Source organism: Caenorhabditis remanei, chromosome I, assembly GCF_010183535.1.
Source record: "Caenorhabditis remanei strain PX506 chromosome I, whole genome shotgun sequence".
In the NCBI taxonomy this organism is placed as follows: domain Eukaryota; kingdom Metazoa; phylum Nematoda; class Chromadorea; order Rhabditida; family Rhabditidae; genus Caenorhabditis; species Caenorhabditis remanei.
This window is the reverse complement of record NC_071328.1, coordinates 11,024,427-11,038,632: the sequence shown is the minus strand read 5'-3', so window position 1 is coordinate 11,038,632 and position 14,206 is coordinate 11,024,427. Positions and strand designations below refer to the sequence as shown.

The 14,206-nt window shown below is 38.7% G+C and overlaps 5 protein-coding genes across 5 annotated transcripts; 1 reads left to right on the top strand and 4 right to left on the bottom strand.

The window, feature by feature from the left end:
• Positions 1 to 149: 149 nt before the first annotated feature.
• On the bottom strand, positions 150 to 954 carry GCK72_002410 (uncharacterized protein; the record flags this gene model as incomplete). The annotated part of the gene is made up of 2 exons (XM_003112038.1): positions 150 to 667; positions 927 to 954. 2 exons carry the CDS (start codon positions 952 to 954, stop codon positions 150 to 152), a joined length of 546 nt encoding a protein of 181 aa, XP_003112086.1.
• A 165-nt stretch (positions 955 to 1,119) lies between these two features.
• GCK72_002409 (uncharacterized protein) lies at positions 1,120 to 2,146 on the bottom strand (the record flags this gene model as incomplete). Its single annotated transcript, XM_003111984.2, has 3 exons — positions 1,120 to 1,587; positions 1,632 to 1,957; positions 2,002 to 2,146. 3 exons carry the CDS (start codon positions 2,144 to 2,146, stop codon positions 1,120 to 1,122), a joined length of 939 nt encoding a protein of 312 aa, XP_003112032.1.
• GCK72_002408 (uncharacterized protein) lies at positions 1,988 to 3,517 on the top strand (the record flags this gene model as incomplete). Its single annotated transcript, XM_053723410.1, has 2 exons — positions 1,988 to 2,150; positions 3,369 to 3,517. 2 exons carry the CDS (start codon positions 1,988 to 1,990, stop codon positions 3,515 to 3,517), a joined length of 312 nt encoding a protein of 103 aa, XP_053592055.1.
• Positions 3,089 to 3,976, bottom strand: GCK72_002407 (uncharacterized protein; the record flags this gene model as incomplete). Its single annotated transcript, XM_053723409.1, has 3 exons — positions 3,089 to 3,277; positions 3,322 to 3,656; positions 3,754 to 3,976. The coding sequence occupies 3 exons, from the start codon at positions 3,974 to 3,976 to the stop codon at positions 3,089 to 3,091; spliced, it is 747 nt and encodes a 248-aa protein (XP_053592054.1).
• Positions 3,977 to 10,039: 6,063 nt separating this feature from the next.
• Positions 10,040 to 14,122, bottom strand: GCK72_002406 (uncharacterized protein; the record flags this gene model as incomplete). Its single annotated transcript, XM_003112260.2, has 14 exons — positions 10,040 to 10,271; positions 10,320 to 10,405; positions 10,449 to 10,616; positions 10,661 to 10,822; positions 10,871 to 11,008; positions 11,053 to 11,225; positions 11,837 to 11,956; positions 12,002 to 12,134; positions 12,179 to 12,581; positions 12,630 to 12,727; positions 12,775 to 12,945; positions 12,993 to 13,199; positions 13,246 to 13,560; positions 14,039 to 14,122. 14 exons carry the CDS (start codon positions 14,120 to 14,122, stop codon positions 10,040 to 10,042), a joined length of 2,490 nt encoding a protein of 829 aa, XP_003112308.2.
• Between the last annotated feature and the right edge of the window lie 84 nt (positions 14,123 to 14,206).

The window sequence follows — 14,206 nt, the reverse complement described above, 5'->3', positions numbered from 1 at the left end:
TTGAAAGCTATTGTTTTGTGTTAAGTTAGAGAATCTACACCAGATACGCGGAAGACAATAATTTATGTTTTTGTTGCAATCGATATGATATAAGCTGGGGATCATATATAATTCATTGAAAAACAGATTAAATGATTTAACAGTGAAGCTTAGCACTTCTCCTCGACGATGGCTTCCTTGACCAGCAGGAGAGTTGGAACCTCAGTTCCGTCGACATCTCTGTACTCGATGATGGCAACTTGTCCATTCTCGGCTCCTTCAGCTGCTTTCTCTCCAATGAAGAATTGAAGGGTCTTGAAACGATCCTTGGACAAGAGGCTGACAACCCAAGCTTGAATCTTCTTCTTGAATGCATCAACATCAGCTTTGTCACGGTTGTTCTTCTCCATGTGGTCAATGATGTTCTTCATGAACTTCTTGATGTAAGCCTTGAACATTGAGGCGTCCTCGTAACAGTTCATCTCGACCAACTTGTGGTTGAGGACGATATCGATACCGCGTTCGACATGCTCATCAGATCCCTCATCATCTCCTCCCTCCTCAGCAGATGGGTTAGATCCGGCCAAGACAATCTCGCCCTCCTTGCGAACAACGTGTCTTCCCTTGAACTCGTAGATGAGGTCATCGACCAACTTCATTGGGAATGAATCAGAGGAAAGCTCGTCATCTGAAATTTAGGATATTTAAATAAGATTCCCACAAAGTATAGCGCCATGCCATTTGCCACTTCGCAAGTCTCCCAACTATCCGACATATTTACCGCTCATAACTCGCCAATCTACCATCCACAACAAAAATTAACTGGATAAGTCGCACTTTCCGGCAGAACGCCATCCAGTACAGCCGCTTCCAGTAATCTTTACATGCAGCTAGACTAGCTTAAGGAGAGCGCAGGTTAGAGCGCTTCAGATCGGGCAACGACTCACCGGTGAAAATGTCCTTGTAGATCAGCATCTTGAAAGGAATGGGCCAGTAACTGAAACGAATTCTTGATAATCGAAAAAAATATATGAAAAGAATAGATAAATCAGTGTAATGAAACACTTCGCACAGTAATATCTAACAACGGTAATTTTGAATAACATTTTATTAACAACAAATTCAGAACAACTTGAGGACTTAGTCGAAAAGACCGAATCCCATGTCGTCGTCGGATTCCTCCTTTGGCTCCTCCTTCTTGGCGGCTGGAGCAGCAGCAGCTGGGGCAGCGGCGGCGGCTGGAGCAGCAGAAGCGAACTTGCTTGGGTCGGCGATGTAAGCCTTGATGGTCTCGGCCTCCTTGAAGGAAACATCGGTGACAGCGGCAACTCCCAACATGTTTTGGAGTCCAGAAGCCAAGGAATGGGCAACGGAAGCAAGGGTTGGGTACTTGATTGCCAAAGAGACCGAAGCGACGTTGCGGACTCCAGAAAGGAAACGCTTGCGAAGCTCCTCGGTGGTCATATCCAAAACTTCTGGAGTGTAGAGAGTTCCGTCATCGTAGACTTGGCGAACAACCAATCCGTACGAGAATGGAGTTACTCCCAACATGTTGAGAAGAGCAGACTCGGAAGCTCCAACCTTGTCTCCTTCCTTGATGAGGTGAACCTGAAAAACAAAAAATACAAACATTTCTCAAAACCTGGATTTACCTCGTTCAAGATCTCGATGGTTCCTCTGGCGATCTTGGTTGGGATTTGGAGAGCTTGGAAGAAAGAGGTCTTCTCTGGTCCCATTCCGGTGTTTTGTGGTGGGAGCTTGACATCGCATGGAGCGATAGCTCCTGCTTTGGCTGGAGCTCCTTTACGGTTTTCCAAAAGCTTGGAGCGGATCTCTCCAAGATCTTCCTTGGTGAAGACGAATCCGACGTTCTCGACGATGTGTGGCAACAACTTCTCGAGGGATGGATTCTTTCCGAGATGACCACGGAGAGCCTTACGGATCATGGTGTTCTTTCCCATAAGAATCTCGGCGTGACCTTTAACAAGAAAATAAATTTAAATCAGAGATGTCAGCTGATACCTCTCATGGCTTGACGGATCTCCTGCATTTGCTTGGATCCAACATTGTCAACGCCGACGAGAAGGCATTTCGGGTATTCCTCGAACAGCTCGATGAGCTTGACGAAGTAGTTAGCCTTCCAAGTAGATCTGTCTTCCCTAACCATCTTGGTGAATTAAGGATCGCGTGAGATTACGTTTTAAAGACTGAAAATTATAGAATATTACTGAGAAATATTTTCTTAGAGAGCTGTAAAAATTGAATTGCTGATTCTGAAATTAAAAGACTAAAAATACTTCTTTCAGCTCAAAACATTGATTAAAAGCGATTTTTCAGCACGGAAAACGGTCAAAAGGAAGCATTTTGGAAGATTTTTAGGAACATTGCTATTTTCCCTCTTCACAACGGCAATAGTTGTTTCGTTGCGAGACCTTTTTCCGCGTTGTCCTCATGCGCCTTTAAACTTTCTCGTAAAACGACAACAAAATTTTGGGTGAAAAAGAAAGAAAATTAAGACAAAGTTTGCTGAATGCTAAAAAAATTTCAATTCTAGAAATGAAAAATACTAGGAAAATTGGTTATTAGAAAAGTTTTTATAGGAAATTTAAAATATAGCCAAAACAAAGGTGAAACTGTCTTTTAATGCTTTGACGTTGTGTGTTTCAATAAATTATTTCAGTTCATTGCACGTGATTATTTTCTAAAACTCTTAAACAGGTAAAAGAGTCCATGAACTTAAAAGCATAAACATCTAGAACTGTTATTCTCAAATCGATATAAGGCTGTTTGAAATTGCCTTTAAAAAAATTCCGAGTCAAGTGGAAAGCAAAGATGTTCTGCGTGAAGACATTATTTTTCAAGAATTTCTCCTTCTATCGATTCTTCATCTTGTCATCATCGCTTCAACATTGCAGGAGCCAGCTAAATACCAGTATCGTCTTCAAGTTTATAACATAACGCTGATAATAGAAAAACTGCAAGAAACGCTGTATCCAAGGAAAGGAGAATAATTTATTGAAAAACTCGGTCGCAAATAAATTTAGATTAGACAAAAATCACGGAAGAGAAAATAATCGGGTGTTAAAAAACCATGAATGAAACAATAGAATCAGAGGGAGGTGATCACTGTATCAAGCTCCTCATTCGAGACTCTTGTGAACTCGCCAATTGGGCGTCCTTTACCATCGACTGCTGGCTTGATGACAACAACTTCGACGTTTGCTGAGTTTAACTTCTCCTCCATTACTTGCTTAAGAATGGCTAGCGCCATCTTGAGAGCTTCCTTGATAGTAAGAGCCTGAAAATGAATCAGATTAGAGTGGCTACTACATAAATATTTACATCATGGTATTGCTCCTTGAGATTCTGTTCGGCTCCATCACTTGCAGCTCCAATCGACTTAGCCTTACAATCGATGAATGTTCCTGATGGATCGAGGTGGAACAGCTTGGCACCTTCCTGGTCGACTCCGGCGAATAGCATAGCGACACCAAATGGACGGGACATCGAAGCCTTCACATCGTCGTCACCGAACTGAAGTGCGAGGTTGGCCACCGACTGAGTGACGTCTTCCACGCGAATTTTTCGATTGTATGTGAACCAGAAGTTTTGAGCCTCGATCTGAGCTCTCTCGACGAGTGTACGAGAATCAGCGATCAAACCAGCGAAAGTGACACCTGAGAAACAATAACTTGCATTTATTCTATGAATTATTAACATGAGAACGTAATAATTTCTGCGAACAATTCTCGAACTTATAACGCCGAAACTCACCAATGTGTTGATCGACTTTGCTAATTTTCTCGATAGCATCATTTACCATCAACTTCGACGTTGATCGTTTTTCTGCAGCCAACAAAACTCCCTCACTGGTCTTGATTCCGATACTTGTTGATCCGAGTTTGACAGCCTCGATAGCGTATTCCACTTGGAAAAGCCGACCTTCCGGAGAGAAAGTGTTAACTCCACGATCGTACTCGCTGCGGGTCAGGAACATTACTAGCTAAAATTTGTAAAAATAATTGAAAGAAAGACAAACCGGGAAACAAAAACAACGACGTACAATTAATATGAAGAATATTCTATGCAATTCAGTTAGAATACAGCTCAAATCATAAACTATACTAGATAAGAAACGAAAAACATTCGTTTTGTCATCATCGTGTCGAGACCCTACATAAGTTCTATGGTAACACTGTTTCTACTAAATGCTGTCATTTTTTATTATAAATTTTCATGATATAAAGAAGAAGAACCATCGACTCAGGAATAGAGATTAAAAAAAGCCTAAAAGCAGCCGAGAAAAACGAAATGGTGACAATTCGCGGTGTGCGCGTAGCCGTGTCTGCGTCTCTCGCAGTGTTGGCGCGAAGGAAAATATTCGAAACGGGAAAAAATGAAGAGAACTTTGGTTCTCTTGAACCTAGGTTTTCTGATCCGCTTTTTTCTAGATATCGAAATAAAAGGTATCAAAGGTATTTCAATATTTTCCTATAAATACGGATTCTTTGAGTTCAGCTATTCTTCCAGATGCTGTACTTAGAATACTCAAAATACCACAAAAAATTTAAGAAAATAATTCTATGCGATGTGGCTCTGTTGGAGTTAGGAAAGTGAAAAAAGCAGTAAAATTATACATTTTTCTAATAGAACATTCACTCTCAATTCTAGGTGCGTGTTCCGACTATTAATTATTCACAATAAGGATTACACGTAGTGCACCACGGCTCCTCAATTCATCGACTCTGTGCGGTTATCTAGTCCACAAGAAAACGCTTCTAAAACTTATTTATAAAAATGCTCGGCCCTGGTTGAAGTATCAGACTGAAAGAGTGCATTTTGCTTAATATAACTGCTCAGAAGAGCAGGCCACTACGGCTCCAAAATTCATCGGCTCCGTGCGGTCATCAAGTCCAAAAGGACTGTTTCACGCTCGCGGCTTGCCCGTCTCCCTTTCATCGCAGTTGGCATCTCTACCAAATTGATGGGAATTACGAGATACATACTGCAGAAATGATTCTGTATAGTATGGTCTCGAATTTAACTACTCGGCAGCCGCTCTTGAGTAAATCTAGCAGCCGACATCTCACGGGTTCCGCCGACCAGCATACTTTGTGTGCGGTGTAACCACTCCTCTTTCCTAATCGAAGTTATCAAAGTTGCAAGTGAAGTTTAGTCTGTTGTTTCAGTCAAGTAGTCAACTGAGTTCAAAACCAACCAATTATCTAACTAATTGTAAGCGCACTCGGCGATCTATCTTAAAGTAGTGTCCTGTTAGTGGAAGTTAATATATTCATCAGGTTTTTAAGACACTATAAAAATCAGGTTCAAAACGTTTAAATATAGAAACAAAGATTTATTTTCAGGAAAATGTACATTAGACGATAGAAGTTCGATTTCATGAGTCCAAGGCAATTAGAAACCTTTGAGCATATCGTAGGTTCTTTTGTTGCTGTTGTGAATGATGCTTTTTGGTTCAACGTGTGGATAAAACAGTGTAAAATGAGTACTCTTCGTATTCTCACGAAGAGAGTGAGAGTTCGTGTTCTCTAATAATACACATAGTTTGGGTAAAATGGAGGTATAAAATATGGGGAAAATCGGAGAGGTGGAAGAAGCGGGTGGAAACGAGTCTAGAATATGAATAAAAACCAAAATATACCCGCAGGATGAAAGTGCTGAAAATAATATTTCCAGAATAACCAAGAATCTTTAAATCAAATAGAGACAATAGTCAGAAAGGCTGCAAATACGGGATAAAAATACCAAGTATGAAGGCGGAAAGTGAGAGGATGTGGGAAAGGAGGAAATTCAGGAATAAAAAGAAATTGAGAATTGCTTCATTGTGAAATATTATCCTTCAGTCTTCGGTGGTGTATACCATCCCGACTTGGCGTGAATTTGTTGAAGTGATTTGAAAGACTGCTGGGCACGAGCCATCGAATAAGTTGTAGTATGCTGTAAATAAGAATATATGAGATTATATCTGCATGAAATCACTGATCCATTAAAATTAAAATAAAAAAGTATTATAAACAAACCTTTGGATCAAATGAAATACGAGCACGGCCTTTGACAAGAGTAGCGGCGATCTGAAGTATGCAACTTTCGATCGAATAAGCAGATGACCATCCCTGCTTAGTGAGCAATTCCATACAAATCGCTCCACCGCCCAAAACGAATCCATTCGTGATCTGTAAAAAATGTTTCATTTTAAAGTACGCCGAATCGAGTTAAAACTTACATGTGGCGCAACAACCCGAACAAATGGTGGTTCGCATGGAAAAGTTTCATTGAATGTAAAACTGAACAACAGATGATCTTGGTTCTGTTCAGCTTTCAATTTCTTCATGTCTTCAAACAATGGCGAATCCTCATCCACTTTGTGCAGCTTAACCCACCACTGGTATAAATTTTCTTCCTTCTCCAGCTCAAAAGTGTAAACTCCGTTCTTATAGTGCTCACTTCGATGAATGTCACGAATTTCTTTCATCAAACGATCTGTTGCAGTGATTGATCCCGTAACTCTCCCATCCAAATGTTGTTGTCTATTGACTCGAGAAACCTTGTCGAGCATATCGAGACCTGCTTTTGACACTCCAATATCTTGTTGAGATGTTGGATCTTCGTCAGCCATTTCCACAATCTCGATGTCACCCTCGGCGTCCTCGTCATCCTCCTCCTCCTCCTCTTCTTCTACATCGTCCTCCTCAACATCTCCGGCCATATCGTCGTCAATTGCCTGAAAAAACAAAGTTTATCTGATCTAAAATTTAAGTGATACTGTGAGATATGAATTCGATGAAAGATACGACTTTTCATCATTCTTGAAAAATTATTACCTCTGAAGCAGAATCACTCATGTCACTTCCTCGTCCTTCATCTATGTCGTCTCGGGCTGGAGGAGCGATTTGTGGAAGCTCGCAAGGAACTTGTACACCATAGAAAGAGCAAAGATCGGATACCAATCGATGTACTTGATGCAAAATATTTGTTGATTCCTCGGTTTCGGTGAGGCGTTGAAGGGATGCTCCAATGACTGGTACGTCGTCAGACTCGGAAAACCAGATTGGCGGTTGGCGTGGATAGTTTTCCTGAATATTGGCAGTTACGATGATTCCTTTATTATCCGCAGTGATGAATTTCATTGACAGTTCATCGACTGATGCACTCAGTATCTGAAAAAAAAAACACGTCTTGTATCGACGTTCAGTTTCTCGATACCTGAAATCGATTATGCTTTTTTGGAAACAGCTTCTCCAACACCTGAATGTCTTCTTTGAGTTTTCGAAGACATGCCATCCTCTCTCGATTTTCTCCACCTGAAAAATAACTTTATAACTCGTTCTAGACTATGCTTTCGAACAGTTAAAATATGAACGGGTATTGCATTCAATCGGTTGCTCAACTGGTAATCATCGATCGTTTTGAGCTCTGTTATATTCGGCTCCATTCCGATTATGAGCGGTAAATCAATTAAAATAGTCTCAATGATGGAACATCCCAGCCAAAAAGAGCGTGGAATGAGAAGAAATCAATAAAAAGCGAAAGAGAGAGAAAAAGACATCGACTGGACTGAGAGAGCATTCGAGTATGGAGGCGCAGACAGAGGGATAGAAAAACGAAGGCATTGGCAGTGCTAAACCCGTCTTGGCACGGGCCCACGGCGGGAAATGTGAGTGAGATAACATTCAGTGAGTTGATACGCAGATAGAAAATATAGAAAACGTTGAAACATTTGATTCCAAGAGAAGGCGAGCGTTTGAAAAGAAGAAATTTTGTAAGAAAAACACTAATGTATTCTTTCGCTGCATTCAAAATAAATGTTTCTTTGTTCTTCTTATTACAATCGCTGCGAGACCATTAGATGATGTCGGAGGGTTTTCAAAATTTGCCGATTTAAGACTGAGCAATTGGAAAGTTGCACTTGCTTTTACAGGTCAAAAAAGTAATGTACACCCATAAAGTATACTGGGAAGTCTATGTTCAAATAACTTACAAAACGTGTACATTCAGAAGACAAGTACGTGAAGAATAGAGTAAAACTGATATAGTAGAAAAGAAGGATGATGTGTGAAGCCCCAGTGTTATAGAAATAAAGCGAATAAAAACAAATGGTATTGCTGTTTACTTGTTAGACTTAAATGTCAACATAACCATCTGATTATAAAAACACGGAAAGTCAGATGACATGATGGTTGTTAATTTAAGAAATAGTCGAGTCTTCTTTCCGGAAAAAAAAAACTTCGTGTAATACGACCAGGATGAATAAAAGCGCCAGAGAACGTCTCAAAGTACACTTGTCTCGTTGCGACATCAAAAGCCCAGGAAAGACATAAAAAGAAACCAGTTTTGATCGCGTATTCCGAGTGGTTAAAGTGCATTCTGATCTAGGAAAGATCGAAAAAAAGTGAGAGGGTGAATGGGAGAAGTTGACAGACGATATTGAGAAGTTGAGAGCTCCAAGTGTGGAATCAGCTCATCTTTTATTTAGAATTGAAGATGAAAATTCGATAATTAGAGTAGCGCTTCTTGAACTTTTGAATAATAATAAAGGATAACATATCAAAATAACAAAGCGGTCTAAAATTCGGATTCAGATCTTCCAGGTAAGGTTCGGTAATACAGTAAATTACAGGAAGAGCTACAGTAACCGAAGAAGACTGTAAAATGTTGATTTTGCCAATAGAATTCATAGGAATACTATTTGAATTTCGGTTCAAAAAGTGCAAAAAATCTGGCCGTTAGTCTTTCTTATCCTGGCACAGTGACACACGCCAACACGTCTCGCAGGCATCGACCGCAACTGGCTGACACTGTCGATTGTTTGGAGAAGAGAGAAAGAACGAATGAAATAGTGCGCACGTGATGGACGGAGCAGGGAAAACGACAAATGTAGATCTGTAGTCTCTTTTTGCGCACGTTTGCCGTCTTTTAGAATTGCAGGACCAGTCGATGAGACATTTTTGTGGAGGAAAAATACCCTTCTAATAAAATTTCAACGCTCATTATGAAGCATAAATTTTTTTTTAGAAAAATGAAACTACAATTGATTAAAAAGAAAATGGAGGAAATCTGAAAATCCTCATCTAATACCTCAAAAAAAATGACGGAGAGCTATTACAAAACACGTCATCTTTTTTGAGAGAGAAAAAGAAAGGCAGCTGCTTTGGCTGCTCGATGGACTCTGCCCACTCTTCTGCCTCTCTTCGGCGCTGTCTAATTTTAGTTGAGGACTTTGAGAGCAGAAGAAAAAGAGAAATTAAAGAAGAGTTCAATTTAGTTTGAAATTGAATGCAGAACAAGAATGATATCATCCTTTCGAATTATCTTTAATCTCTCTGGACACAACTGTTTTTCAACGTTACTATCACGTGAAGATTGATATGGAGACACAAGGTACAGTTCAATCAAGAAAGAAAGAGAGAGAGAGAGACAAGTTTTTCATTTCATGAGGAAACAAAGACAATAAACTGAAATGAATGTTTCAATCACCGAAGATGCTAGCACTTGTTCAAAGAAAACTTGAATTATCGTTTTATAATTGGCTTTTACAAGTTGACTTACCTAGAAAGTACGAGATGTAACTGAAAATAGCACAGGAGACTACCATTTCTCCTCTAACAGAATGAACTTTGTAGTTTATGAGAGAACTGGGGTAATCAATTGTTTAAGTTACACGTCTGTGCTTGATGAAAATATCCGAGTATTTTCAAAACAATACCGGTAGTCGTGGATAACAACAGACGAAAGATACTGTCAGAAACGTTTCGCCGTCTTATGTTCATGATACATTTTTTTGAATCGTGCAGCATTGATGATAAATTTGTTTAATTGTAAGAGGTATCGAATTCAAAATTCATTTACCACAGATAACTTTAGTTTACAAAGTCGGTGAGTTTTAAGTAGATCACAAAGTAATATAATTATGAGATGTGAGAAGTACACGTGCTTTAAATTATGGCAAAAGGGAATGATGTGAGAAAAGGAAGCAGATAAATACAAATGAACTACAAACATTTTAATGAGACAGATAAATCAAATTATACGGTTTCCTGTCCTATTCGAACTGCAAATGGTCTGAAATGATTTGCAAGTGCTCTTCATAATTTTTTCTTTCTTCTTGAATTTTTCCGAATATTTTTCTATCGACATCCACAATACTCGCCATGGACGTATCTCGGTATTTCCAATTTTTCCATGCTTCTTTATCCGAGCACGTTGTCAAATTCCAAGGGTCCACATAGACTAGGGGTGAGTGCCATCTGCCGAAGATCAACTTGTCTTTTCTTCTGAAAACTTTGTATTAAAAAAAGAAAAAAAGACCAGAGTAATAGTACTTGATTTGCCATCCATGAAATATGAAATCGGTATCGGACCAAATTGAATCCGTCAGCCATCCATCTCGAGCCCATGCAAATCGTCCCTGTAATCATGTGTCATTATAAAAAAATTAGCTTCTCAAGTACCTTTGGAAGAATTTTAATTTCTGGAATTGAAACATTTTTTATCAGTTCTTGTGCACAAACTTCATAAGTTGATAAGCTTTCGTAGTCCGTCGACTTGATCCAAAATTCATTCTCACAGATATCCAACTTCGGTTTGATCGACGGCAATGCTTGATTCAGGATCACACTCTAAAGTTTTGGTTTTTCTATTTTCAAAAACTCGAAAAACTCACATGAATTGCTCCGTTATCAGATCCATGGAAGGACCGTGGAAGTTTCTTCTCGAAATTTGCCCAGAACATGAGAAAACGCCGTGACCAATGAGAATTGCGAACCAAATAGGAACCTGCCATAACTTCGTGATTCATAATGCGATTGTACAACACGATTTGAGTCTTCAATATTTAAAAATACAGAATTCCGAATGAACCTTGTTAACTTACATTTCTATCCACTGATAAGTAATCTTCTATCAAATGATTTGGGTTAATCACGCCCATGTCACCATCCAGGAATAGTAGCCAAGTGTTCGAAATGGACAGCATTTTCAAAGAAAGAATACAATGACGACGAAACATGAACTGAAAAACTACTTAATTTTGAAATTTATTCGCTGAACTCTCACATCTTTCTGCTGACATTTTTTTTCAATGACATCTTCCTTTTCTACATGAATTACATGGACATCGTACTTGAAATAACGACCATAGCATCTTACGGTATCTAACGCCATCTGATATTCTTTTTCATCTTCAACTTTGTTCAACACGATCACAATTCCAATGTTTTCTTTCCTGCCTAGAAAAAGTTATTGTTCTAGAAATTCATTAAACTTTTTTAAACCTTGTCTCGAAACTGTGATATTTCTGATGACTTCATGATTATACAGATTTGAAAGTTTTATACGCCCCTTTCCAGTGTTTAATTCTTCGAAAATTATAATGAAAACTACAAAAATGAGCAATCCTATTGAATAGCGTTGGAACGTTCGCATCTTCTTGTCCTTTCAGAACCGCGTCATGGGAAACGTTCTGAAAAATCTTTTCTTTTTTAACTTTCACTTCTCCAATTATAGTTTTTGAAGTGAACATCTTCTGGCTATGGATTTTTCCTTTTTTCCTGACTTTTACATTTGATCATGATAAATAGCACATCAAAAGTAAACTATTTGGACCCATCCCAACCAACGAAGTGACGAAAAAACCAAATTGAAAAAAAAAAGTTTTATAGCACAGTTCTCAGTTATTCAGCTCACAACCAAATCTATGTTACACGAACAAAAATCTCTGTTATACATCATTATTATAAGTTACAGTGAAGCGAAATGTTAAGAAACTACAATTGAACACATGTACTGAATGGCACAGGGAAGGTTTGACTACATGAAACATTGGTAACAGTTCAAATACTGATCGGTTTTCCATTCACATTTTTCTTGACGAACTCAGTGAAAGTTCTCAAAAACTTTGGATATTCTTTTTTATAGACGTGTCGAAGTGCAGCAACTGGAACCCATCCTCCAGGATGAACTGAAAAAAAATGCCGTTTAGAAGAAAATTAGGGAACGTTCGTACCTTGAGACACATATATAATATTACATTTGATATCATCTCTTGATAACTTTCTATCGACATGAGGATCTTTCACTATTGTCTCGCAAATCATTGAGACCGTCAATCCAACTCGAACCGCTGAGGAGCTGCTAAGCTGAAAACAAGTAATTGAAATTTGTTTTGATTGTTTCAACCAACCGGAACATCCTCTCTTTTTACATCTGTATTACAGACAATGTACAAGTCGTGAGCTCCGTCTCTTTTATGTTCATCGACTCTTCTAATATGGGATACGAATAGAGATTCTCTTGGTGCTGCTGGCCACACTGTTTTATGTTTTTGATGAAGAACTACTGAATCTGGAGAGATGTGTTCTACAACACTCATTGCTTCTAATGTATGGTCCCACAGCATTTTGTACCGAGCATCGTAGAAATAGTGCATAAATTCAAGAGCGGTGACACCATCCACTGAATGTGTGGCTTTGAGTGGGTCTACAGGAAGACCTCCCTCATCTTCAATCTGTCGAGTGTACATTCTCATTTTACCATCTTCAGCGAATAAACTCCATACATTATCTTCTACACCAGCGAGAGCATATCTGAAAAATTACAACGTTAAAAGTGAATTAGCAATACGAATATCTCACTTCAACTGCTCAACTGCAAGCTTATCGATTGTAGAGAAAAGAGTGTGCTCTTGGCTCACCAGCAAGTCGTCATAGTGCCCAGTTGGCGGGTTTCCTTCCTAAAAATAAACCAAGTTTATTTAAAAACTAGAAAATGATAACTTACGATTCGGAAGCTTGGCTTCTTGGGTATCCGGTCTTCAACTACAGTATTCCCATTTTCTTTATCTTCAAAAGTGGTGTCGACAGTTTCTTCGGTTTTCTTCTCTGAAGCATCATCATTTTTGGAATCTACATCAAATTCATCAGCGTCGAAAAATTCGTCACAATCACTCGTCTTAAAATAGACAATAAGCAAAGGATACACATTAAAATATTTTGTACCACATCAATATCGGGCCTAGCAAGTATTGTTGACGCCGTCATTGTCGAATTATCATCTGACATATATTCCTGATCGACCGTTGATTCACGACGGAGACCTGAAGAAGATACACTTCTAGTAGCACAAAGAGGTTCTCGTTGTGGTGGAGGTGTTGAAGAAGATGGAGGAGTTACCGACTTTGATGAGGTTGTTTCTGGAATCACAATCTGAAATTATGAACGGTTATGATAAATGAAGCATTTGGGAGCCTACTTTCGATGTTTTAACAAGATCCACAATATGATTGATGTTTACAATTAGAGCCAGATGAGTTGCTTTCACTGATAATATCGTTGCCTGAGGAACAATACAACTAGCTCCTCCTTGTTCCAGAAGACGTTCAATTGACGTCATTTGATCTTTACACATAGTTCGGTACGCTTCGAGTTCGGATAGTTTTGTGGAAAATAACTTTGTTGATTCATTATCGTCAGCTTTCTGATTAATCGAGGCAAGAGCTGATGACACTGATGGATTTCGTGAATGACTCTTGGTGCTTGTTGAACTATAATCGGAATCATTTTGAACCTGAAAACAGAATGAGTTGAAGAAATTACAGTTTCCCAAATTTCAATGTTTGAGAGCTCTAGCATGTAGTCTTGAGTTTTTCGTGAACTTTCTATTGACGCTCTTTCTGCCACTGTCCGAAGCTACATATTTACTCGGAAGGACAGAAAAAGATCAACATTGGTTCGATGTTTTTCTATGTATAAATGAGAATATGGACTGGGTGTTTGAACTATGATCAATTTTAAATTGCCATCACATCTTTTAAAGTTTCCGGTATTCAGAAACTAATTAGAACAAAAAGACCGGAAAATAAAGAAGTGCCGCGTTGGGAAATATAATGATATTTTTAGACCTTTGCAAATTTTAAAAGTCATATTAATAACCGAACTGAGTTACGAAAACTTTTTTGTAGTAGAATACCGGTCTTAAACACCTTTTTAGTGTAATATTTTTTATTTTATCTTGAATACTGCAATCGGCAAATGAAAAGACTTACCGTTTCTCTCACTACTGATCTCATCCATAGCAGTTTCGATTGTGAGTTTTCAGCTTTCAGATACCATACGACATTTTCTCCCATGGAAATTGAAAACTCGTTTTCATCAAATTCATGTGCCTGTAATATTATAGCGTTCGGTTATAACCAAATGCCAAGCGCTTACAG